The 26,966-nt window shown below is 41.4% G+C and overlaps 1 protein-coding gene across 1 annotated transcript in view; it reads left to right on the top strand.

Moving 5' to 3' along the window:
• Window positions 1–6,592: 6,592 nt before the first annotated feature.
• The window catches only part of LRGUK (leucine-rich repeats and guanylate kinase domain containing), a 130,271-nt gene continuing 109,897 nt past the window's right edge, over window positions 6,593–26,966 (top strand). The window contains exons 1-4 of the mRNA XM_011941220.1: window positions 6,593–6,961; window positions 16,349–16,456; window positions 18,760–18,841; window positions 22,681–22,781. Coding sequence (XP_011796610.1) covers window positions 6,662–6,961; window positions 16,349–16,456; window positions 18,760–18,841; window positions 22,681–22,781 — 591 coding nt within the window. The 5' untranslated portion in view covers window positions 6,593–6,661. The remainder of the gene's footprint in view (window positions 6,962–16,348; window positions 16,457–18,759; window positions 18,842–22,680; window positions 22,782–26,966) is intronic.

The raw sequence follows: 26,966 nt of genomic DNA on the forward strand, positions 1-26,966 counted from the left end.
TCCCAAATATTAGTGGCTTAAAATAGCCATTGATTTGGCTTATGATTCTTTTGGTTGCCTGAGCAGTTCTTCTGGCCCGAGTCATCTCAACTGATTTTTACTGTGCTCCCTCATAAATCAGTTGGCAAGGCAGCTGGTACCAAATAATCTGGGCTAGCTTCATTCTCATGTCTGGCAATGGGATATGTTGGCCAGGCCCACAAGGGAAACTGGCCCCAGCATCTCTTGTTATCCCACAGGCTAGCCTAAGCTTCTTCACAGGGTGGTCACAGCATTCCCAAGAGCAACAAGAACGAGTAGCCAATGGCCAAGCATTTGTACCACATTTGCTACTGTTTTTTGGCCAAAGCAAGTTTCATGCTCAAGCCCAGATTCAAGGGGTAGAGAAATAGACTCCACTTCTTAATTGGAGAGCTACAAAAGTCACCTTGCAAGGGTTGTGCATGCAGGGATGGGAAGAATTGGTAGCTGTCTTCGCAATCTAGCATGCTGAATCAGCCAACTTTATACTCATCTCCTTTAACTTTTCTTGTAACCTTGGAAGGTAGGCATTCGGGCTAGTTTGGATTAGATCTCAGGCCTGACTCTAAATGAGTCCTGTTAGCCCCTCTGAATGCTAGTTTGTGTCTTTTTAATTCTTTGGAGGCTGCAGAGTCTAGGCACTCCTCTCTGAGACAAGCATCCTGATCATTTCATTCCAAACACTCATCTGCAGGGATGTCATTTCACTTAGGAGGAACGAAGTGGCAGATGCATTTGGCATAATCACCATAAAGATGAGTTTGTGAGCAGTTATACATGTTTATAAAGCATACCACTATGTGCAGGAGACTTTCAGCAAGAAAGAGAAACACCCTTGTGGGAGAAAAGTAACTGAGGAAGTTTGGATACAAGGTATAAATAAAAGTTCTATAAGGTGCCTAAAAGGTACAGTAGGTCACAGGCAACAGAGTCTCCTATTAACCTCATGGGAGAGCATCATCTGTGTGTAATAGGCATCACCTAAGACCAGGAGTTATAAGGCTCCTGCCTTCTCCTCACTGCTGTCAGGACCTCTAGCTGTGCCCATCTTTTCTTCCTTTGTTTTAACTCTCATCTCTAGATTCTGCTTAGACATTTGACACGATTTCCTCCTTTTCCTCACTCATGTCCCTTTTCTTACCGGAAGGCAGTACCCTCGTCCTTCTTCCAACTTACTGTGAACAGAGTTTATTTCTATATTATTAATAATTACTTCTCAGAGACTTCCTGCAGCACAGCCCAGCCAGCCTCCTCCCCTTTATCTCTACTGCTTCCCCTTCCCAGAATGCCCACTTCCTTCTCCTCTTTCAGGGTCTTGCTCAATTCTTACTTCTTCCCTAAAGCTCCTGAGCAACGCTGTCTTGGGACAGATTTGACCCCAACTGAGATTTTTCTCTTAACTCCCCTGGACTAGCTCGAGCATTGCATTATCTGAGTCCAGGAGTGAGCCCCGTCTGCCAGCAGTGGTAAGGGGAAAGTGATGGCCACTGCTGCCTCCAATTCAGTCCCTCACTGAAGACCTGTAACATAACTCCAGACCAATCAGGTGGAACCTATCTCCTCTTGTATACTTTTAACTTATATGTTTGATGTAGGTGTCCTGCTGCTCTAACCGTAATGCAAATCCCTTGAATAAAGAGACCAAGACTTTAACTTTTTCTGTATCCCCAGTGCCTGAAACAGCCCTCTCTGTGTAGTAGGGCCTTATAGATTGTATAACCAGTCGGTGATAATGGTGACTTGGGTGTTACCTGTGCTTTATATCAAAGCCTGTATGATTTGCTTTTCCATAAAGCAGCACTGTTCCACACTTGTTCTTAACTAGATGAATTGTATTGCTATTTTTGAAGTGTATGTGCTCTGGCAGGATTTCTCAAACCTTTCATGTGTCTGTCTTCTGTTTGCTCTTCTTTCTGTTTTTATTATTCAGCGCCACTGGGATGCTTTAGTTATTAAAACTTGTGTCTCTCAAGCACTTCTTCCTTTTACCACCTCCTGTAATCACAGGAGTGCCTAGACTCTGAAGGCTCCAAAGAATTAAAAAGATACAAACTAGCATTCAGAGGGGCTAACAGGACTCATTTAGAGTCAGACCTTAGCAATTACTCATAAATTTCTTCCTGAATTTCTCCTGGTCTTCTTTGATCTCCCGACTGTCCTAGTGTAACATTCTCAAGTCCTCATATCTTCATCCCCAAAAGATTTCACACAGTCCCTTCTGGTCATCAATTTAATCATTTTGATTTTAAGTCTTTGTGACTTCCCTGATGATATCCAGTTTTGTGTCTGCTAAGATAATCCGACCTAGAAATTCTCAGTAATCCTTATCTAGTCCTGTGTTCAGATTTTATTCACAACATGATGCTTGCAATTCCTTTGCAACAATTCTTCATTGGCTTAACTTTTTTTGCCTTGGTCTCTGAGCTTTTAAGATTATCTTTTCTTGGACTGCAATTTTTATCTTTGATCTCAACACCAGTATCTGATCTGGGTTTTCTATTATTGGGGCAACCTCCAAAGCGTCTTTGATAATCTGCTAGGATGGATATTATTTGGCTCAGTCGAATTCTGCCTAGACTTTATCGGATCTTATTAGCGCAATTACTTATGACAATTATATTCTGAATGTAGCTGATTTCTGCAAAGGTAACACCTGCATTCCTCATCCGTTGTTGGCTTTTCCCAACTTTATAATCTTGAGGCGCAAAGTGTTTGTCTAACATTTTAAAGGGCCCCTCTCCACCATACTGTGTCAAGGCTCCAGGTGAAATTCTCATGGCTCCTATGTTTTCCCTCCTTAGCGCTTATGACAAATAAAACGACATGATTATTAGTGTAATCGTTTGCTTAATGTCTATATACCCACTAGGCTTTTATGAGATAACAAGCTTTCTTCTTCCTAGACAGGGATAAGAAACCATCAAAGGATAATAAGTTAATTCATCAAATTATCTCAAATTTAAGGTTCTCCTCCATAAAGTTTTACTGAAGCAGTTGAGTGGAAGCACAGCGTTTTGATTAAGGATGTAGGCTGGGAAACCAGACTTTGTATCCGAGTCCTAGTTTTGTCACTATTTGACACAGTGGATTGAAGGTTACATGACCTCTCTATGCCTATCCTTCCTCATCTATAATATGGGAATAATAATATTAATCTCTAGGGATTAAGTGACTTTATATATGTAAAGCTCTTAGTTGGCATTTAGCAATTACTCATAGATATTAATGTGGTTGTGTTTTAATTGTTATTATTATGTTAATACTAATGGTGCCTTCTATTGTCTGTCTTCTCTCTTCATTTCAAGGTGTTCTGTAAAAATTACAGTGTTCCATAAAAAATCACCATGAGTTTGAAGTGTTGCCATCTCAACTTGTCTGAGAAGCACTGTTTGTCATTGCACAAAAGGGGTGTAAGTATATACAGGGGAAGGGGACACACATTCTTTGCCTCGCCCAAGGTCCTCACTCCTAGAAAGGCATTCTTTCCAAATACAGGCAACAGAAGGTGTACCTGGCCTCTTCTTTCCATTCTGAATGAGGTTAGGTGCTGGCTCCAGACTGGGGGAACAACTCAGTTGCACACAGAAGAGTTTGAGGTAAGTAAGAGTTAATAATAACACCAATGCAAAGATATCATGAAGCTGAAGCTGGAGTCAGCTCCCTCTTTCCAACTGAAGCTCTTTACCCCTTTGGTTCTCCCTCCAGGACAGCCTATCCTGGATGCCCTCTCAAAAAAGGCACTCTTGAGTATCATCATGTCACTCCTCTACTTTCTCCTTCCTCTTACCCAAGGTGGCAAGGATCCAGTGCTATCACAAAAGACCCTGCTCTCCAGAACAATCATATCCCACTGTCTTTGCCCACCTCACTTAATTCCCTGGTCCAAGAAACCTGAGGTCTTCCTGCCTGCTCCAACACACACACACATGTGCACGCACGCACGCACGCACACACGCACCCCATTCTCACTCTCTCTCTCTCCCATTTTTAGAGTCTCACCAGGGCCAGGTTCTCTATGCCTTATCATAAGTTCCTGAGAAACTAATTCATACTTTTGGAGAAAGAAGAGTATTAATGGTTAATTTTAGGGGCTTTGGATCCAGGAAGACCTGAGTTGGAATGCCACTTTAGACACAAATTTTGTAACTGGGCAATTGCTTACCATCTTTGGGCCTCTTTCTTCTCCTTTGAAAATAGGGATGTCAGTCCTATTTCAGAGGGTCGTTGGAATAATTAAACGAGATATGCGTATAGCTCTTAGAACAGGCCTGGTTTACAGTAAGCAATGAATAAATGGAAGTGATTATTGATGTTTTTGTACTGATGAGAAGAGTTTAGAGTAAATAGTTCCTCCCCTCACCTCCTCTCCCTCTAATTCTGTCTTCTCTGCCTGATAAAATAACTTGTTTTATGGATACAAGGCCTTGTAATTCGATGCCCAGAATCCCAAAGTAGGGATTCTATTAGTAAAAGTCCAGCCTAGTGAGCAGTTTGGTGAACTAGCATGAGCAAAAACTGAGCAACAAGAGGTCTAGACTCTAATTCCTGCTCTGGGGCTTACAAGCCTTGCAATTTGGGGCAAGTCATTAGCCCCTGAAGGCTATTAATTTCTTCTGTAAAAAGAATTGGGATAAGATGGACTTGTAGTTTCATTCAGATTTTTATATTTTATGGTTCTATATGAAAAGGTTTTTCTCTGAATGAATTCTTTCATGAATACTTAAAAAACCTCGACTGATGTATTTTTTCTTCTGAGACCTCTTATTGCGTAGCTTTATCTTGACTCACATTTTTTTTTCACACGCAAAAGTGGTAGTTGAAGGTGGACTGTGGAGTTGGTCATTCTAGGGCTGGACTTCAGTACCACCACTTGGCCTTTGACCTCTCTGAGTTATTTAACTTCTCTGAGGCTCAGTGGTCTCATCTGTCTAATGAGGATAGACAGAGGGTAGATGTGAAGATGAAAGGAGGCAGAATTCTTAGACCATATGACCTCAAAGGCTATAGTTTGATTGCCCTGTGGGACATTAACCAGTTTTGTCTTTAACCTGGCAAACTTATTTCAGAATGTCTTTTCTCATGGACTCTGAATACCTAATTACTACCTTCCTGATTTCTTCATTAATTAGTGAGTCGAATAGAATCTTTCACATGTGCTTCATTCTATTTTTTATATAAGAATGCTCTTTTTAACTTTTTGAAAATTATTCTTTGACTGCCTTCAGACACTGTCCTCAATAGACCGACATCGGTGAAACTCACTAGAAACGCTGATTAAGTTACTAAAAAAAGAAAAACGATCGAGATTTGCATTTTTACACTTTCTGCCTGGTTCTTCCCTATGTCACTTAGCCAAAGCCAAGCCCTACGAGGGTTAGGGTGGGGAAAATTCCCTTGGAGGAATCTCTACTTATTGGAAAAAGAAATAAGCAAAAAGCAAGATGAGCCTGGCGGAAAGAGATACTTTGCTTATGGCCTTTACATTTATGACTAGCAAGATAATGAAGGAAGGTAATTCTGAAAGCTTTATGTCAGTTTTAACGGCCCCTCAAGCACTGAGAAAGATAATAGTCAATGGATGGTGTCCATAAGGATTTTTTCTCCTTCTCCCCTGACAGCCATTGACAGGATCATTTTGTATTTGCAACTGCTGTCACTGAAGCGTGCAGAAAAGGCCCTGTAAGGCCAGGAGGATGAGGGTTACTTCCCTGCAAGGATCTCTATTGTCATCACTATGGCAATAATAGTTACTATAATTTTCATTCTGCTTTTCTATAGAGTGTCGACTTTGTGGAGCTTAAGGCTATGGGATTTGGGTCACATAAAATCACACTAGCATAAAATCACGCTTTGTTATCTTGAAAGAGTATTTTTTTTTAACTGCAGACAGCCTATGCAACAATATTAAAATAATTGCCAATGCAGGTCACTTGACTAATATAATTATTTATGGGATGCTAATAGCTTTTCAGACGCTTTCAGATACAGTGTCAATTTGACAGCAGTTTTTTCTCTCTCTGTTTGGATTGTTAGACCACTGCCAGTTTTTCTCCCCAAGGACAAGGCTTATCATTGGGGGGCTGGGGGTGGGGAATGTAAATTAATTGGAAATCAGCTCTCAGGCGTCGTCCGGTAGTTTCTCTTTATTATCTGCAATTAAATCATAAGGACAGGAACCATGCCTTCTATTTCACTTGTATGCACCCTCATCTCCTAGCATCGCGCTCTGCATAAATTTCAATGGTACTAGCTTTCCTACAGTCAGCTTTAGAGACATTAGACACTTCCAAAGTACAACTCTGCGGAAAGAGCCCTTTGGGAATGAAGCCGGAACCGTGGCGCACCTGCGATCCTAGCGTGGGATGACAAAACTCTAAGAGGGGTCTCAGGGTAGGGAGGAAACAGCTGGAGACAAAGAAAGGAGGTATAGCGAAAAGAGGTGAAAACAAGAAAGATAAGCGAACAGAACGGACCAAAGAGAGAAAAATAACAGAAGAGGTTGAGAAAAAGAAAAGTCAATTGGAGCTCCCACTGGCCCGCCTGCAGAAGGCGAGCACGCGCGGAGGAGACTACAGGCCCCAGAATCCCCTGCGGTTCCCGTTGCTGGGGGTCAGTCTCCTAGGCAACCCCGCTAAACAAGATGGCGACCACCAAGAGGGCCCTCCTGAGGACCAGAGCTGACTCTCTCCTGAGAGGCTTGGGCAGATCCCAAACTGGAGCCCGATCGTTACAGTTTCGTTCAGAAAAAGAGCGTCAGCCTTGCTGGTCTTCTTTTCCCATGGGGCAGAAGACGAAAGGCAGGTCTAACATAGCCTCCTCCTACCTGCTCCAGCAGCTCATGCACCCCTATCAGGAGCTGGACGCGGACGGAGACGAAGACCAGAGCGAGGGCGAGGCGGCATCCGAGGAGTCCTCAGAGTCCGAAATGCTGAATTTGGAGGTGTGTCTTCCCCGCTACCTCTCACTCCCTGGCTTCCTCGTCCAGCCGTCAGGCCCTGCTACTTCAGCGGCAGCTTTCCGATGCACCCCCACCAGCCCGAAGCTTCCCACACCTTCTCAGGCTCTCTCGCCTGCAGGAACGCCTCTTCCCCTTCTTTTCTTCCCCTGTCTGTACCCCATTTTCTCACCCCCTGCCTGAAATAGCTCTAAATATCTCCTTTCTTTTTTCATTAACACATTTGATTTCTTATGAGTCAAGTTAACACAGCGTCACTTTGAAAGAGTGTCTAGATAATTGTCTGGGAATTATGGCTTTAGCTTTTTCAAAATTATACTTTGACAGTCTTGTGAATAGGCAGAGTTCATCTCTGACATTGCCAGCACCTGTTGCCCATGGCTATGACATACTTCCACACTCTTCCCCAATTTTAGTCTCGTCAGCCTCCCTCCAGGAATAATAATAATAATAATAATAATAATCTTCTTCTTTTGAAAGTGCTTCTTCAAAGACTAAGTGACTTAAAAGTTGAATACATTACTTCTGTCAGGGGCGTATGCCTTATACAAGCAACATGCACACACACCAGAAAAGAGCCATAGAATGTTCAAACAGTCAGCTCGTTTTGGGAGTATTTTAGGATGTGGGGAATGTTCCCATCATCCCACCTGTATTGACTGGAGTGGCGGCTTCACGTTTCACATGACTGCTGATTCGATTCCCTCCTTTCTACAATACCTCTTCTGACCACCACACAATTCCTCTTCTTTCTTACGCTTATTGTCGTCCTTTTCCTTTCTTAGTCCACTGCTGTCTTCTTGTCCTTTTTCACTTCTCATCACATCCCTTTTTTCTCTTGGCTTCTAATAAATTGCTTTCTTTTAAACGCGTAATTTAATTTGCTTCCTTTCTATTTTATTTATTTGTTTTTTGAGATGCAGTCTCATTCTGTCACCAGGCTGGAGTGCAGTGGCGCGATCTCCGCTCATTGCAAGCTCCACCTCCTGGGTTCAAGCGATTCTCCTGCATCAGCCCCCTGAGTAGCTGGGACTACAGGTGTGGGCCACCACGCCCAGCTAATTTTTGGTATTTTTAGTAGAGACGGGGTTTCACCATGTTAGCCAGGATGGTCTCAGTCTCCTGACCTCGCGATCTGCCCACCTTGGCCTCCCAAAGTGCTGGGATTACAGGCATGAGCCACCGCACTCGGCCTAATTTGCTTCCTTTCAATACACTGTTAGGTTCTTCTCTTTGTCTTGGCTGCCAGGAAACTTAGATTCAATAGTTTTTCTTAATTTCAAAGTTTTCTTTAGGTTTTCTCTCCCCTTTTCTTTTCCTTCACAGTATAAATTGCATGAAATTCTTTTCAGAAGTAAATATAATGTAGAGAAGTAGAATATTTTCTTTTCTTTTCCTTCCTTCCTTTCTCTTTCTTTCTTTCTTTCTTTTTTCTTTTCCTTCCTTCCTTCCTTCCTCCCTCCCTCCCTCCCTCCCTACCTTCCTTTCTCCCTTCTTGCCTTCCTGCTTTCCCCTCCTTCCCTCTTTTCCTTCCTTCCTTTTTTCCTTCCTCTCTCCCTCTCTTTCTTTCTTTTTTCCTACCTTCCTCTCTCCCTTCCTTCCTGCCTTCCCCTGTATCCCTCTTTCTCTTCCTTCCTTCCCCCCTCCCTCTTTCTTTCTTTTTTCCTTCCTTCCTTCCTCCCTTCTTTCCTTCCTGTCTTCCCCTCCCTCCCTCTTTTCCTTCCTTCCTTCCTTCCTCTTTCTTTCTCTCTCTCTTTCTTTCTTTCTTTTCCTTCCTTCTCTTTCTTCTTTCTTTCTCTTTCTTTCTTTCCTTCTTTCTTTCTTCCCTTCCTCCCTCCCTCCCCTCCACTCTCTCCTTCCTGCCTTTCTTGCCCCCTCCCCTCTCCTTCCTTCTCTTCCCTTCCCCGCCTCCCCTCCCCTCCCATCCTCTCCTTTCCTCTCCTCTTCTCTCCTCTTCTCTTTCTTTCACAGGGTCTTACTCTGTCCCCCAGACTGGAATACAGTTGTGCAGTCATGTCTCACTGCGGTCTCAACTTCCTAGGCTCAAGTAATCCTCCTGCCTCAGCCTCCTGAGTAGCAGGGACTACAGGTGTACATCAGAGCGCCTGGCTAATTCTTGTATTTTTTGTAGAGATGGGGGTCTCGCCATATTGCCCAGGCTGGTTGTAATCTCCTGGGCTCAAGCAATCTGGCCACCTCAGCCTCCCTAAGTGCTGGTGATACAGGCATGAGCCACTGTGCCCAGCCTAGGATATTCTCAGTGCTCTCATTCTGTGATATTCTTCTGGCTTCCCCTCTTTGCATCTTTGCATCTATTCATAGTCACCTTTTCTCTTTGAGGCCAAACATATTTCTGTATTATGCCTGTTCCCTTTCACAAACTCCTTTCCTCATTTGTCCTATTTCTCCTTATTCTCCCCTTTCTAACCTGCAGTGTCTTCTGTTACTCTGATTCTTCTATTAACCACTTGGGTTCCTCTTCCTTTGTAATGTCCTTCTGTTCACTTTCAACATTTGGCCTGTTTTTTTTTTTTTTTTTTCCCATCCTCATCCTTCATTTTGTCTTTCCTCTTTTTTTACTTCCTTCTATGTGAGCTAGTTCCCATTAGTTATGCTTAAAGTTGACCATAGAAAGCTATTAATTATTCTATTCATTATTACTTCTTTTGTCTTTTGTTGATGTACTTTCTATCTTTAACAGTGACTATTGCAAAACTCTAGCAGTGTTTTTGCAACTTTGAGATGTTTGTATGGTTTCCACCAGCTTCCCCCACAGAGGAATTCACAAATGAACCACCAGTATATTTTGTTATTCTAATTAATACATAGCTCTTCGGCTGTGGGGTTCATTAGCACCATTGTTAATCTGTCTTCAGTATGCCATTAACAAACCATAGAAGGGGTTGACATGAACTAGCTATTCCCTTTTGTAAGACACGTGTGGAACAGGTTCATTATTTCTTCCATTTCCATTCTAAATATTAATTTTGTGTTTTTATTCTATTTTGGCTTTTCATAGTATTGCATACATATTAATATTCTAAATAAACTGAAACAAAGTTTTAAAAAGAAACATTTGGAAATTCATGTTCAGTGATTTATTATTCCCATTTTAGCCTGTTATTCCCAGCTTATTCCCAGCTTAGCACCTTTGCAATGTTATGATGGTCACAATGATTATTGAGAGCCTTTAATACAATATGCCTTAAACCTCGGAAGCCCTTATGAAATAAGGGAGGCAGTATGGACCGCCTGTTCCAAACACTGCCGTTGGAATCAAAGATTTGTGTTTGAGGCTTGATTCAGCCTTTTGTTAGTTGTGAGATCTTGAGCAAGTTACTTAACCTCTCTCATTGTTAATGTGGGAATTATAATAATACTTAAACAATTGTGAGAATTAAATGAGATCCTATATGTTAAATGCTTATATAATATATTTTATACTATTATATACTATTTGTATGTAATACAAATAGTAACTTACATGTTTTTATCTGCTAACTACAGCCCATTAAGTGATTTGATTAATTTAGCCTTCATTGAACAAGCATTTACTGAATGATTGCTATGCAGAAAGCACTCTTTGACTGTACAGAGCAGAAGTTTCTGGGCCCAAAAATTGATGCATGAAAAACACTTCTTTTCAGTCCCTTAATATGTGTAATAATACCTACTCCTGGGATAGTTATGAACATCAAATTTAATAAGAAACTCTATATTTAAAGTTCTTACTATAGTGTCTCATACAGAATAGACTCTCAAAAAATTATGGCTGCAATAAATAATAACAGTAATGGTAGAAAAAGATGAGAACATGATTGAAGACATACATGGTCCCTGCTGTCAAAGCGACATAAGAATGTGAGTAAATAATAGCAATTCAGCATACCTGTAGTATGTCATACAGAGATGAGTACAGCTGACACCTGGATTGCAGGGACATTGAAGACTTCAGGGGAAGGAGACTCTTGCCTGGGTGGAGAGGTGGTGTGTGGGCAGGCAGGTGGCAGCTTTTCCTAGTGATGAGCTACAGGTGAGAACAGAAGAAGCCTCCTAGGTAGGGGTGAGATTGTGGAGGGCACTGTGATACTCTAGGAACATGGACTTGGGTCTCTACACAGTGGGGAACTGCTCTGTTGGCCAGGTGGTATTAGATTGGAGGATGGTAATACTGGAGGCAAGGAGATCAGTGAGAAGATTCTAGCAAAATCCAGGGGGTAGTGAGAAGAGCTTGGATTAAGGCAGTGGCAGTGGGAATGGAAACTAAAGATAAAACATATTCAAAGTATTTAAGATGGCTCAGTAACAAACTAAATATTAGAAGTCTAGGATGACTGTTAGGCCTATGGCATGGTCTGGGGTAATATTAAGGCTATTGTCTATCATAGGAATCAGGGACAGATGGAGCTATGTGTTAAGGAGTTGGATATATGAACCATATGACTGGGAATCAGGGCAGGAATCTAGAGTAGGAGACGTGGGAATCATCACCACTAGATTCTGGGAAGTCATCCTGGAAGGAATAGGAGGGAAAAGACCACAAATAGAACCATAAAGGCACAGATACTAAGGGTATTGAAGTGGTAGGCAGATGAAGAAGCAGGGAAGAAAACTGGGAAGGGCTGGTAGAAGTAGGAGGAGAAAGAAGACCTATTGATAGGGAAGCCAAGAGTCTCAAGAACATGATGACCGGGTGCAGTGGCTCATGCCTGAAATCCTGACACTTTGGGAGCCAGAGGCAGGAGGATAGCTTGAGGCCAGAGTTTGAGACCAGTCTGGGTAACATAGTGAGACCCCATTTCTATAAAAGATTTTTTTAAAAAATTAGCCAATGGATCATAGTGGTATGCACCTCTAGTCCCAGCTACTTGGGAGGCTGAGGCAAAAGGATCACTTGAACCCAGGAGTTCGAGGCTGCAGTGAGCTATGATCATGCCACTGCACTCCAGTCTGGGTGACAGAGAAATACCTTGTCTCAAAAGAAAAAGAAAAAAAAAAAAAGAAGAAGAAGATGGGAATGGGTTACGCTACAAATAGGTTAAGTGGGAAGAGGTCTAAAAAGTGCTCCTTCATTTTGCCTGTTTGAGGGTCATTGGAGACATTGGCCCATGTGGTTTTTATGAGGTGGGTGAATAGGAGGCTAAGTGAAGTTGAAGACTAGTTGGGAGGTGAGGAAAGGAGAACTAAGGCATAAAAAACAAACAACACTAGAGAAGATTGGTTATTAAAGGAAACTCTAGTTTATAGCTAAAGGAACCTGCAGAACTGAAGAGAACCTCTGTAAGACAGAAGAGTCTGACACATTTATATAGCTGAAGTGGGAACAGTAGAGAGTGGTGGGTTCAAAACACAGACGAAAGGGGGCAAAAATGGTCCCTGAGGAAAGAGAAGGGGGTGGGACCCTGAGTAGAGAGAAGGCACAGTCTTCCTCTAAGACCTGAGTGAGAAGCATTAGGACAGGTGCTCCTAGGAAGCTGAGAGGCTTAACATCTGAGAGCTTCCACTTTGTCTCAGAAGTAGAAGAGAAGGGCATTAGTGGAGAAGAGGGCAAAGGAGTTGAGGCACTGCACAGCTTGAGAGTGATGGAGAGCTGGGTTAGTCAAGAAGGGGAATTGAAAACGGGGTGATGAAGAACGGGAGACTGTTTCATATCAAAGAGGCCCAGCTGAAAGTCAGCTTTACAGGGACTCCAGGATGCAGGGTTGTGGGGTCTTCTCCAGCCCACTCAGCAGCTAGGGGGCAGAAGAGGTGCATTCATTCATTCAACCCATGTTTGAGCACTCACTATGTGTGAGCCACTGTTTGCCTCCTTCACACTTAGGCTTCAGCCATCCTGAACCTTCATCATTCTCTCAATAGGCCATGCTTGCTTTTGCCTTTGGGATTTTGTACATGCTGCCCCTTTTGCCTGTAATACTATTTCTTGGCTCACTCTTCAGCCTTATCTTCCCTTTGGCCAGAGTAACTCACAATTTGGGTCTCAATTGAATTGCTCTCTCCTTGGAAGATTTTGCTAACCTCTTACTCCACCCTGGTACTGACATACAATGGGGGCCCTGCTCATAGTCAGCAGACACTGCTTATCTCTATTATATTATTTATCAAATCCAAAAATTGTTTGCATACTTGTCTATCTCCCAGACTGAACTGTAAATCCCTTATCGACGGGCACCATATCTGTTCACTGATTCACTATGTCTTATCCATTGAGCCAAACATAGTGGCTGGCATGTGCTGGGTATTCTATAGAGATTTTTTTTCCCCTGATGAATGATGAACATGACACAGTCCTGCCTCAATGCAGCAGTTGATTGTGAACTTGATTCTGATTTGTATATGGATGGGGTAGTTTTAACCAGGGGACAAGGATCAGAGACTTGAAGATAAAGAGAAATTGAAATTGCCTATGGGACCAGGTGTGGTGGCTCGTGCCTGTAGTCCCAGCACTTTGGAAGTAGGCTGATCGTTTGAGCCCAGGAGTTTGAGATCAGCCTGGGCAACATGGTGAAACCCTGCCTCTATTTAAAAAAGGATAAAAATTAGCCAGGCATGGTGGCACATGCCTGTAGACCCATCTATTTTGGAGGCTGAGGTGGGAGGATGGCTTGAGCCTGGGAGGTTGAGGCTTTGAGCTGAGATCACAACACTACATTTCAGCCCAGGTGACAGAGCGAGACCATGTCTTAAAAAAGAAAAAGGAAAAAGAAATTGCCCATGGGCTACCCAGTAGGGAAGGGAGTATAGTTAGACGGGAACAGATAGACTCTGAGAAAGGCGTCTATCTGTGAACAGACTGCAGATTTTGTTGTGGTCAGTGAACAAGTTCAACAAGTGCTAGATAGGTTGAAGGATAAGCAGTTGTGGGATTAGAGTGGAACACTGGGGTCTGAGGTTTCCAGGGTGGAGGAGTTTAGCATGGTGACTAGATCCAGGGCATGGCTGTGAGAGTAAGCTGTCTGGAGCTGAGGCAGTAAAGAATTGTGCATGTGTGCATGTGCTGGGAATAGGGTGTTGGATGGCCATCCACAGGGATTCTGAAGCCACTCAAGGTAATGACAGGAGCTTGAAAATGACCAAAGATCAGAAGGAGAAGACATGATACTGCCAAATGTCAGGAACCTCAGGAGGTGTGAGGAGGTGACTGTGCAGAGTGCTGCCTTCCCCAAGGAGAAATGGTGACAGTGTTGCTCATCTCCATGTCAGTGGCTACTTTGAAAAATAAGTGTCCACCTGCTAGAAGTGAAGATGCAGTGTCTTCATATTTCCAGGAAATGGATGAACTTCAGAGGGCTAGGTGGAAAGTTAGGAGGGAAGGCAACATTCCTTCCCGGCCTTATGTGATAAATTAGAACTTCATTTAGAAAAGTAAATGTGTTTTGCCCATTTCGTGAACAGGCTGAGTGGCATAGATGAGTGAAACATTAAGATGAGGAATTTCTGACTTCATCAATTGGTAGTAACAAAAATCGTCATCTATTGGGAACACTGTGTTGCACATACTGTGCTGTGAGTTTTATATCCATTTTTTTCCTTTCTCCAAAAATATTTTAAAATGTACAGGGAAGGAATGACTTTCCCTCTACTCTCCTGGCTTTTATAGCTGGGTCTATAAAATAAACTGACAACAGGTAGATTAACAGAAGAAAAGGTATAATACATGTATTAAGTTTTAATAAATTTGTAATGTTTGTGGGGGACATTGCAGGAAAAAATAAAAGTGAATAATCAAAAAAGCAGTTGAGATTTGAGATGTTATGTACCATCTCAATAGAAGAAGGGGAGAAGGGATGCAGGTCGCTTAGGGGAGAGTAAATGCTTTTTAGGGAAGGAATAGTTTCTTAGAAAAACAGACATGAGGCATGAGAGTTTGTGACAAAGTCCGTCTGAGTGTGACATTGACTTCTGGTCTCCTCTCCTGAGTGGGTAAAAGTCATTCTTCCGTGTTTGATGAAACCACCAGCAGGGAGGATTTGAGGACAACTGAGTTTCTTTTGGAGGATCTGCCTTTAGGCAGCTAAAGGGAATTCAGAAAGAGCTTTTCCCTGCGTTTGCTGTTTTTCAAGTGCCTTCAGCTCAAAATAATCAATATACCAACGTGGCATATTTTAGAGCGACACGTCCTGAACTTCTTCAAAGGTAATAACATTTCCTATTTATAGCTGAAGACCACAAGGCTCAGTGAAAACTTTACCTCCCCAAAGTCACACATCCAAAATGGCAGGGCTGGGGTTCAAGCCACGCCTGCCCAATTCTGAAGCCATGTGCTGCCTGCCCGTTGGTAGTATTTACTTCCCTGAATCAGTGGAAACTTGCCAGGAAAGAAACTCTTTATAATAGCACAAGCCTACATGTGTATGTCGTCAGTACCTACAGCCGGAGCAGCACTGTTGATTCCTGAATTCATATAGAGGACTTAGAAAAAGGGTATTTTGCCATTGTAGTCTATATGCTAGTCATGGTTATTTATGTCAGTGTGACTGATGTGATCACTATGTTTTGTGCCCTCATGTTGATGTCAGTGTCAATGCGTTGGTCATTATGGAGCTGAAAGCAGCACAAACATGATACTGACCTACCTGTTATCTCTTTTGTCTGTCATTGTTGGAGGAAGGGCGTGTCAGGGTGCCATTGGTCCGTGTGATGTCTGTAGACCAAGGGCTAACCTTCTCATGAAAATGATCATCACCTTTTTAATAATCTTGTACATTTTATAAATCTAGCAACATTGACTAATAGGAAGTGAACTGAAGGACCTGTTTTCTCCAGCAAGAATACCAGATTTAGAGAAATAATTGCCTTAATTTGATGTAACTATCCTTTAGGGTGTGGGTAAGCAGTCAAATGCAGTGGTTAGGGCAGTTTTGGAGAATTGCCCTGGGACTGGACAGATTGGGATTTTCATTCCAGCTCTGTCACATACTATCTGTTTAGTTTCAGGCAAGTTAACCTCCAAACCCTAATTCTTCCGTCTGTAAAGTGGAGATAAGAGTACCTATCTCAGTGTTGTCCAAAGGATTCAATGAGTTCATCCATTGAGAGCTGTTAGTGCAGTGTCTGGAATAGGGAACCACTCAATACCACCACTGACACTACTGTTTTACTGCTACAGTGTTCACTCAACTTTGAATACCTAATGCAAGTGACCACCTGAAAAAATCAGTGCCAATGAAAACATTGATTTGGCAGATAGTTATTTAATTATATGTAATACGTATATGTTATCAACACAGAATTTTTTGGGGGCTTGGTAAATTTTGGAGGGCTCAGCTCCTGGGTATAAAATATACTAAATAAGTGCTGGATATGACAAGATAGATTGTTTCTTTCCTAATGAGAGTCTTTTCTTTGTCTACCTTTCTGGGTGTTTTACAGGAGGAATTTGACGGGGTCCTGAGAGAGGAGGCCGTGGCCAAAGCACTCCATCACTTGGGGCGCTCAGGCTCTGGGACTGAGCAAGTCTACCTCAATCTGACTTTGTCAGTGAGTATGACAAAATCTCCATTGGCTGGCTACAGCTTGACACTGGCTAGACCATATTCTTTCTTCAGTACTCATAGCTTTTGTGATGGCAGAAAATCTTGGAGCCTCGCATTTGACGGAGACTGTTGATAAGAGATATTTATGTAAATATTAGGCTCCAAAGAGCTCTGACCAATCCAGTAATCAGCCCCCCAAATTTCCTAGTTTTCATTCTCTTCACACTCTATTTCTTTCATCTTAAGTAGTCTATATTATAGTAATCAATGCTTTCTTTCCAGGAGGTTGAATTTGATTCTGTAAAACCAATCAAAGACTCTAAGAATTTTCTCTCTGATCAGTGGAAGAAGCACTAAACTTTATATCTGAATCCAACGGAACAAAGTATTTTGATATTGACTTTCCCCACTAAGTATGTCAAGAAATAAGAGGCTTTGAGCTATATCTTACTTTCTAAAAGATACCTATCATTAAAGGAAAAAATCTATTATTATTCATCAGTTTTTAAGATTTCAGTACTCGTCATAGAGTAGCACAAAATCCTGGCTTCAATTTTATCAGAAGAGAGGCTGCAAGAGCAAACTACTGGGAATACTTGCTTCTTTCCTCATTTTGTTTCTCTGTAGTCCTAGGAAAACAATTTAAGTCGTTTTGCCTCCTTATATTATAAAGCATTAAGTATTCATTGGAGATCCACGGAGTAAATTTAGGTACATATGAGAAAAAAAAACGCGCATTGAAATTTTACCATGGCACCATGATTTGGCGAAAGGGTATATATAATTCACTGTAAGCCTATTCTGTCTTGGATTTGAATGAGTAAGCTACACAAGAAATGTTAAGCTGTTTTCACCTTTGCTAGTTCCATGGGCATGTCCTTCAAGGTCAGCATATTAAAACAGTAATCTTCTTCTATTTTCACTTTATAACATTTTACGGATGACTCAGCCAGTCAGGCAATAACATCCAGGGAGCACCCTGTGTGCATTGCACTGCGTTTGATGCTAGAATATGGTATATCATTCCCGCAGCCAGTGCATCCCCCACAAGCCCCTTTCAATCAGTATTCTACTTATGTAGGTACTGCTATGCCTTACATTGATCTACCCCAAAAAGCAATCCTTTAAATCTTATTTCAGCTGGATGGACTGAAGCTTAATTTATTTTGCCACTGACCTCCTTACATTTGAGATATTACACGTTGAATTACTTTGACTTAATAACCTGTCTTACTGAATACACTGTCTTAGAGTTGCCTGGTTTGGTGATTTTCTTTTTTTCCTTTATGTCTTACTTATGTTACGTGTTATTTTTTTACTTTCTCTTATTACTTGTGTACATATCTTCTCTTCTACCAAAGTCATAAGTTTCTTAAGGGCACAATATAGCTCTTTTCCATCATTGTATTTCTCATCATGCCAAGCACAATGCCTTATACATAGTAAATATTCAGTAAGTGTTTATTTATTATTACTGTTCTAGCGGCCTTTATTAAGCAATCACCATTATTCTATATGAGAACCTGCTTATAATGACTCTTCATTGGTTTGTTTTTTTCTGACTCTGACATCACGACATAAAACAGTCATAGGAGTCTTTGTTCCACTCAACCGAATTCCCCTCAACCTCACTTGAAGTTGACTAGAATCAAGATTTCCTGAAAAGAATTTTGGACAAGGATTCGAGACTTAGATACTGCTTCTCTATCACTAACTTGCTGTGTGATTTCAGGCTATTAACATACCTCTCTGTACCTCACACCCCTCACCTCTAAATTGGGAGTAAGCCGCCCTACAGATTTCACAGCTGTGTTTGATCAGATGCGATTATTGTGAAAGAGCTTTGAAAATGAACCCGGTGAAAGTGTAGGTAGTATTGTTATTAATGATCTCCTGATGAGCTGTGAACTCTCTTCAAAACTTCATTTAAATTTTTTTTCTTTTCTTCTACTAGATAAAGGCCTTGTCTTTATTGCTATTGTGTGATTTATTAAAAGAAAAAAAAAAAGACTCTGTTCTAACGGTCTCCATGAACACTGCTTTAAATTGGCCTTTCATGTTGTATTTGTTTTTGCTAACAACACTAATATTACTAAGCTATTATTTTCTTCAAAGGAAGGGCCTTTTTTTTTTTTAATGGCATCTGTTTTGAGATCCTATTAGTAGCAGGCTTCAGATTTTGTTCTCTCCCTTCTTCTATACTTGTGAAAGAAATTCTGGATTTCTTTCCATTAACAGTTATTGCAAGAAGGCTGAGTAGTAACCTGATAAAGCAACATTAAAGTGTTTTACCTTTTATTTTCTCAGGGTTGTAATTTAATTGATGTTAGCATTCTCTGTGGATATGTTCACCTACAGAAGTTGGACCTTTCAGTGAATAAAATTGAAGGTATGTAATTGTCATTCTAGATTGATCACTGAATTTTCTGAAAACTTAAATGTTGCAGTATGTAATATGGTTTGATAATACCAAACTTGATATAACTAATTTGTGTATCAATTTACATATTGATCCTTTGCTTTCCATGCAAGAAAGGCACCAACAATTGATGAGAGAGAAAAAGGCACAGATCTGCAATATTATGATGTGGCTGAGATGAGTCAATGATATTTAAGACTAGGAGATGGAATGTTGGTTTTATTTTTTCCTTTTAAGAGATCGATCATTACTTCTTCAATGCTCCCTGAATATTTAATGATTTCTTTTCTTTTCCTCTGTTAGTTACTCAGTGCAGATGAATTAGTCTTTTTTTTCTTTAATGGATTATTTTCTTTATTTTGCTTTTGCATTTATATTCTATTACATTCCTTATTTTGCATTTTTAAAATCTTATTTTTTAAATTAAAAAAAGAATTTTTTTTTAGATGGAGTCTCACTCTATTGCCCAGGCTGGAGTGCAGTGGCATGATCACAGCTCTCTGCAACCTCCACCTCCTGGGTTCAAGTGATTCTCCTGCCTCAGCCTCCGGAGTAGCTGGGATTACAGGCATGCACCGCCACGCCTGGCTAATTTTTTGTATTTCTAGTAGAGTTAGGGTTTCGCCATGTTGGCCAGGATGGTCTTAAACTCCTGACCTCATGTGATCTGCCTAACTCAGCCTCCCAAAGCTCTGGGATTACAGGCATGAGCCATCACACCCAGCCATCTTATTTTTGAGACAGGGTCTTGCTCTATCACCTCGACTGGAGTGCAGTGGCGTGATCACGGCTCACACAGCCTTGACATCCCCGGCTCAATCAATTCTCCCACCTCAGCCTCCTGAGTAGCTAGGACTACAGACATGCCACCATGCCCAATTTTTTGTATTGATTGTAGACATGGGGTTTCACCATGTTGCCCGGGCTGGTCTCGAACTCCTGGGCTCAAGCGATCTGCCTGCCTTGGCTTCCCAAAGTGCTGGGATTATAGGTGTGAGCCACTGTGCCTGGGCCTACATTTTGTGTTTTAAATCTGTTAGCTCTTTTATCCTTATTATTGAGCACCAGGGGTTCACAGATACATATTTTTCATTATTTTTTTGCTGTCTTTATTTAGTTGATTCTTTCAACTCTAACTCCACCATTTGTAGTTCTATATAATATATTTGTTATGACACCTTGTTCACATTTAACGAAATTAGTCCTACCATTGTCAAATTTTCTTCAAAGCTTGATCCTTGTTTGTATTTTTCTGATCTTATTTGAAGTTGACAGTGTACAATGTTTTTCTTTAGATTTCTAGGGAAGTAAGCAAATCATTGCTTCTGACCTGCTTTCTTCACTGATAATCTTTCTGCTTGCTTCTTTTGCCTGCCTTTTTTATGACAAATAAATGTTGCTGATATGTTTCCTCTGTTTGATTTTGGGTTTATTTTCCCCCTTCTAGGACCCTAATAATTAAAGTCCACTTTTTAACAATTAAGAAATATTCTAGCCCGTTTTCATTATTAAAATGCTACTGTTTTTGAAAGACTTTTAATTATTTTTTTTTCCAGTTTTCTAAAGCTTTATTATGGAAAGTTACAAATATGTGCATAAATAGAATTTTGGAATGAATATTTGGGTTCAACAATTATCAGTCCATCTATATACCTCCCTGCCCCGCTTCCCCAGGGTTATTTTAAAGCAAATCTCAGATGGTCATCTCATCAGAAGGCCTTTTCTAGTGTTTCTGGCAGGAGCACTTGGCCTACTCCATACCTCCGAGGTTGTTTCCGTTTGCCGGGTAGGAAATCGCGGAGTGGTGGGGCCTTGCCAATGCTCAGTGCTGACAACAGGAGCAGGGAGCCCACGGTTATGCTCCAGGCGTTCCTCTTCAGCCGGATCAGTACTCATGAACCTTAGATGGCACATTTCATTAGTTCATCAACTGTTTAAAAGCCTCCTGTGTGTAAGGTACAGCGTATTTTTCTTTTTGTGATGACAGTCTCACTGGTCTCCTGGTGTAGGCCAAACTTCAGACTGCGTCCGAATCACCTGGCAGCCCTGATAACACAGATTTCTGGGCCCCACTCTCAGGGTTTCTGATTCGGTAGGTTTGGGGCGGGGCCTGGGAATTTGCATTTCGAACAAGCTCCTGGATGAGGCTGATGCTGCTGGTCCAGGACCACACGCTGAGAATCGGTGATGGATACACAAGGAGCTCCTGCCCTCTGGTGGGCAAGGAGGTCACTGCATTGATAGGGACAACAGGCCAGCTCAAGTTCAAAGTCCAGCAACCCAGACCAGGGACTTTTTTCTGTCTTGATATGAAAACACTGGCTATCTACAGTGTGTGAAATGCACTCACCATCTCTTTGTCTCTAGCTAAGTACTAACTGCTGCCTCTGCTTCAAGAAGGATCTCCATTTACCTGTCCACAGAAAGATCATCTTTCAGGAGGGTCTGGGTGTCCTGTGAAGTTAGTAGAGTTGAGACCACTACTGGCAGACATGTAGCTGAGCTCAGCGTGGACAAATTGATACCAATTGGAAAGCAATCACAGTTTCTCCTTAGGTTTCCTCAAAGAGTTCTTCCTTGATTTGCTGATTCATTTCCAACAAAGTGTTAATGTCTCGAAGTACTGTCTCTCCTAGAACTATTTACATTTAGTAAGGAAGGGCATGGTTTCATCCAGAGAAATAACATAGAAATTGGGGGTAATTTTCTGGCTTCAGTGACTGTTGAGAAGGGAAGATACCAGGAGGTCCCTTACACAGCGTGTCCCATCCATCTCAGGGCAGGGCCCCAGCTACTCCAGACTGGCTTCCTTCCCCAGATCTGCATGTGTCTGTGCCACCTGGAGAAAGGTAGAAGCACTTTGCTTGGCTTTGGGTGAGGAGGCTCCACTCTTCCACTAGAGGCTGTCCCCAGGGGGTTGTAATAGCGCATACTGTGATCTAGAACAAGGAGAGAGAGGGAAATGCTAGTATTGTTGCCATTTTCAGGCGGAGAAAGGACTTATTGGTAGAGACAGGGCCATAACCCTTACTGTGTGACCCTTTCTGATTCCTTCCCTAATTCATTCCGCTACCTCTGTGTCTGCTGTAAAGTCATAGAGAAATGTAAAACAATCGTTCATATCTTTTATCTTTTATATGTAATTCTATTAGCAGTATCCTTTATTAGCACAGTAGTCGTTTACTTAGTATTCAAGATTCGAAGTGTGTGCTTGGGATAAAATGCAAAACTCGGATGTGCATTTGATCCAATCCAGAGTCAAAAATCAAATAACAGCAATGAGTTAAATCACTTCAAATACTTAGTGCGATCTGGTGCTAAATCCAACTGAAACAAAATTTAATTTACAACAAAGAGAGTTTCTGAATTGTGGCATTTCCACTCTTTATGAAAAGATCTAATTTAGTTATTTAGGGGCTAATTATCAAGAGGATTATCCAGGCTTTTCCTTCTCATTCTTTTCTCAAAGGCTGGCAAGTTTTGTAGCATTTCACTGTTAGCGGGAGAGTGAGTGGGCATGAGGAAGAGGCCACAGGGATTGGTTACTTGGTTGCCCCCAAAATAGGGCATACAAGGATTGGCCACCCCTGGGGAAGAGGATTAAATTATTGACTCATCGAGAGTTTTCCACATTTTTTTTTGTATGTTTCACATACTCCTGATTTTATTCCTCTCACTCATATGGAATAATTAAGATGTCTTTGCAACTGTTATAATTTTAAAATATTCTGAGGTCATGTATACTGTTTTCAATGCCTTTGTCTTGTTATTTTATTGGCTCATCTTATTCTGTATCTGTTTCCCCCCAGATTTATCTTGTGTGAGTTGTATGCCTTATCTCCTAGAACTTAATGCTTCTCAAAATAATTTGACTACATTCTTCAATTTCAAGCCACCCAAAAACCTCAAGGTAGACTTTATGAATACATTAATTACACATGTTAAGGGGTTTGCAAAAGTGCATTAAATAAGCAAAATACCACTCAAATAGAGAATTTGGAGAGAATAAGATACAGAGGTAAGTAATGTAAGTTTCTGAAATGAAATAAAAAAGGCGACTTTGTGTATCCTTTATTTTGGAAAAGGGATATGGTCTGTCAATGTATAGGCTTTCAGCAAGCTTTGTTCAAACCTAGTGTTCAAACCAACGAACTTTCCTCTGCTCTCCTTTTTCCCTCATTTGAACAGTAGTTATTATTGCACTTTTTTGTTGTTACAGCAGAACAATTTTTTAAAAATATTACTTGGAACATTTTATTTAAAGAAATGCATTTTATTGTATATATTTGAGATGTACAGCATGATGTTATGGGACATATAGCAGAATAATTTATCTGAAAAATTTTATATCCGAATAATCTGTAAAAATGTCCTAGGCTCAAACTTTGCCCTTTTAATTATCCAACTTTACTTTTTAAGAAAATAATGTTTTCGGATCTCCATTCTTGCTTCTCTGCACTTGCTTTTGCATTTCTGAAGCAGAAATAAACTACCTGTGAACAGTGGTGGATGGAATAGTTTGCTGTGCCCTAGAGCAGTGAGTCTGTTGCTTAAATGCATGCCCAAATCATCTGTGGTTCTTGTGAAAAGGGAATTCTGACCCGTTGGGTCTGGGGTGGGGCCTGAGCCTGTGATTACTAAACACCTTCCTGGTGATGTTATGCCACTGATCCATGGGTCATACTTAAGTAGCAAGGTCAGAGAGAAGTGGTTTCTACACTTTTCTGCACTTTGGAATGCCCTGGGAGAGTTTTCAGACCTACTGATGCCCAAATTCCACTGCAAGAGATTCTGATTTAAGTGGTCCAAGGTAAGGCGTGGGCTTTGGACATTTTCTTTTTGGAGATAGGTTGGAGTGCAGTGGCGCAGTCTTGTCTCACCACACCTTCAGCCTCCTGGGCTCAAGTGATCCTGTCGCCCAGGCTGGAGTGCAGTGGCACAATATTGTCTCACTCTCACTGCAACCTTGGACTCCTGGGCTCAAGTGGTCCTCTCACTTCAGCCTGAGTAGCTGAGGTGCTACTCAGGCACATGCCAAAACACCCGGCTAATTTTTTTTGGTGGTTTTTGTAGAGATGGGGTTTCACCATGTAGCCCAGGCTGGTCTTGAACTCCTGGACTCAAACGATCCACCTGCCTCAGCCTCCCAAAGTGCTAGGATTACAGGTGTGAGCCATCACGCCTGGCCTGGCCTTTTAAAGAGACCATCAGGTGACTCTAATGTGCTGACAAATCTGGAAATGATCGCCCTGGGTTTTGTGATTAGTGTTGTTACATTGGACTCAAATATTTAATTAAAAAGTTATTTTAAGGAATGGACATCAACTATTGCCTTTTATTTATCTGTTAGTTTTATTTTATTTACAAACCAAATTAACTTAAATCCAAAATATTCTATGGAGAGTTGCACAAATACGAAAATCCGTTTGAAATCAAGAAACAGACATTCCCTTATACTGATGAGAGACCTTAATTTTCTATTTTTCTTCTATTTTATATCAATCCATTATCAATAGCACACTTTTTCCCTTTGAAATTGTAGTTTTTGCCAGGGTGACATTCCTTTGTGCAGATAAGCTGTACTAGGTGCCTATCTGTACTCAGTGTGGGGCTGCATGGTCTTGAGGTTATCAGGAATTGAATTTGCAGAGCTGATTTGATCCTCCTTTTGCTGTTCCAGTCGCCTTGCCTGAAGCCACAGGGCAGTCATTCATGGTAACAGCGTGATCCCTACCCCAGGAAAAACTTTGGAGTTTCTCCCTTTCATACCCCTTCCTTGCACTCTCCCAGAAAGACCCCACAAACGAACAAAAACAAATCATAGACCCCGTCTTTAAGGTTCTGAGCTCCTGGAGACTTATGAGCAAATATATTGGTCATTTTAGAGAAGTGTGTACCAAGCGCCAGGCTGTACCCTGAGGTGCTGTGAGCCACTGTGAGCTCTGTGTAGACCTGGGAAGGAATGATAGTGGCTTCCTGGTGTTTGTTTTCTTTTCTTTTCTTTTCTTTTGTTTTTTTTTTTGAGATGGGGTCTCACTCTTGTTGCCCAGGCTGGAGTGCAATGGCGAGATCTTGGCTCACTGCAACCTCCACCTCCCAGGTTCAAGCAATTCTTCTGCCTCAGCCTCCTGAGTAGCTGGGATTATAGGCATGAGCCACGACACCTGGCTAATTTTGTATTTTTAGTAGAGATGGGGTTTCACCATGTTGACGAGGCTGGTCTCCAATTCCTGACCTCAGGTGATCTGCCCGCCTCAGCCTCCCAAAGTGCTGGGATTACAGGTGTGAGCTGTTGCGCCTGGCCTCAGGTGTTTTCAATGTCTTATTTAATCCTGCCAATAAAGCTGTGGGGCAGCTGGTACTGTCCTGATACTGAAGCATGAAAGATTAAGTAACTAACTTCACCTTTGCTGGGAGGTAGCGGAACTTGGATTGAACCTGCTGTCTGAGACCCCACAGCCCACATCTTTCCAGTAAGTCAGTCTCGTGTACTATCCCCCACCCTCTTGAGAAGCTCCACTTCCTTTTCATTTAATATCTATGAACCTGGAACCACCAACCAGAGAGAACATGCATTTCCTAGAGTGGGAACTTGTACGTACACTCTTTTTGTATTTATTAGAATGCTTTTGTTCTTACTAGGTGAAAAATGTTAATTTGACTTGATGGCTACTTTTTCCAAGCTCTAGGTTCCGATGGGAGTCCAAACAGTAGCACAAACCCCTTTAAGGTCTTTCAAGAAACCTGACTGGGCGCAGTGGCTCAGGCCTGTAATCCCAGCACTTTGGGAGGCTGACACTTGAGGTCAGGGGTTTGAGACCAGCCATGGTCAACATGGTGAAACCCCGCCTCTACTAAAAATACAAAATTTAGCCTGGCCTGGTGGTGGGAGCCTATTGTCCCAGCTACTTAGGAGGCTGAGACAGGAGAATCACTTGAACTGGGAGACTCAGGTTGCAGTGGGCCAAGACTGAGCCACTGCACTCCAGCCTGGGCGACAGAGTGAGACTCCATCTAAAAAAAAAAAAAAAAAGAAAAGAAAAAGAAACCTAATACTATAGCTACATAGAAAGCATAGTATTAGCTGCCCTGACTGAGGTGTAGTTACACAGATGTCATGCTATGGCACCAGAATGAAAGGTGTTCATGAAAAAGTGTCAATGATAAGTAAGCCCTATATGATAAGTATATTTCTAGTTTATTATTATTCTATAGAAGAAAAAAATGAATGTTAAACTCCATTTTCATCATGCCAAACTGACTTATTTCATAGTATCATTTTACCTAGCTCCCATTTGCATATGCATACATTTGGTGTTCTGATTTTTTTAGTAACACTTTTATTTGTACATTTCTGTTTCTTCATATGGTCTGCTCACTTGTATTTTACTAAGTAGTCCTGTTGCTTGCTATATTGCAATTCACTTCATCAATTTTCTATGCCATTTGAGTTGTATCTAAATTAGTTTTTAGTATTTACTATATAAAGGTTTTAGTCTTTAAAGGGTTTAGTATTTAATGTGTTGCTAAAATAATCTCCGTAAATTTGGGGGGTGAAATCACTATTTTAAAGGACATGGAAAAATAAGAATAGCACTTATTATGTAATTGATTGATGGTTTTCCAGAAAATGATTATCATGTACCCAGCATATTATGAATACAGTGTTTCTAAAACTTGAGTTTTTCTTTCCTTAAAAAAAACTTTTTTGTTTATCTTTTGCCAGTAGGTGAATAATTAAAGTTATTTAATATTGATTTTTAGTCTTACATGTTTGACTAGGAACAACAGATGTTGCTGAAAATGCTTTCCTATGATAGTCAACTTTGAGAAAGAATGTAAAGTTGAAGAGGCATTGCCTGGAGATGAGTAAGAAAGACTAGGCCGGGTATGGTGGCTCACACCTATAATCCCAACACTTGGGAGGCTGAGACGAGTGGATCAGGAGGTGGGTCAGGAGATCAAGGCCATCCTGGCTAACACAGTGAAACCCCATCTCAACTAAAAATACAAAAAAACTAGCTGGGTGTGGTGGTGGGCACCTGTAATCCCAGCTACTCAGGAGGAGGCTGAGGCAGGAGAATGGTGTGAACCC

This window comes from Colobus angolensis, unplaced genomic scaffold, assembly GCF_000951035.1.
Source record: "Colobus angolensis palliatus isolate OR3802 unplaced genomic scaffold, Cang.pa_1.0 Scaffold2, whole genome shotgun sequence".
NCBI classification, from domain to species: Eukaryota; Metazoa; Chordata; class Mammalia; order Primates; family Cercopithecidae; genus Colobus; species Colobus angolensis.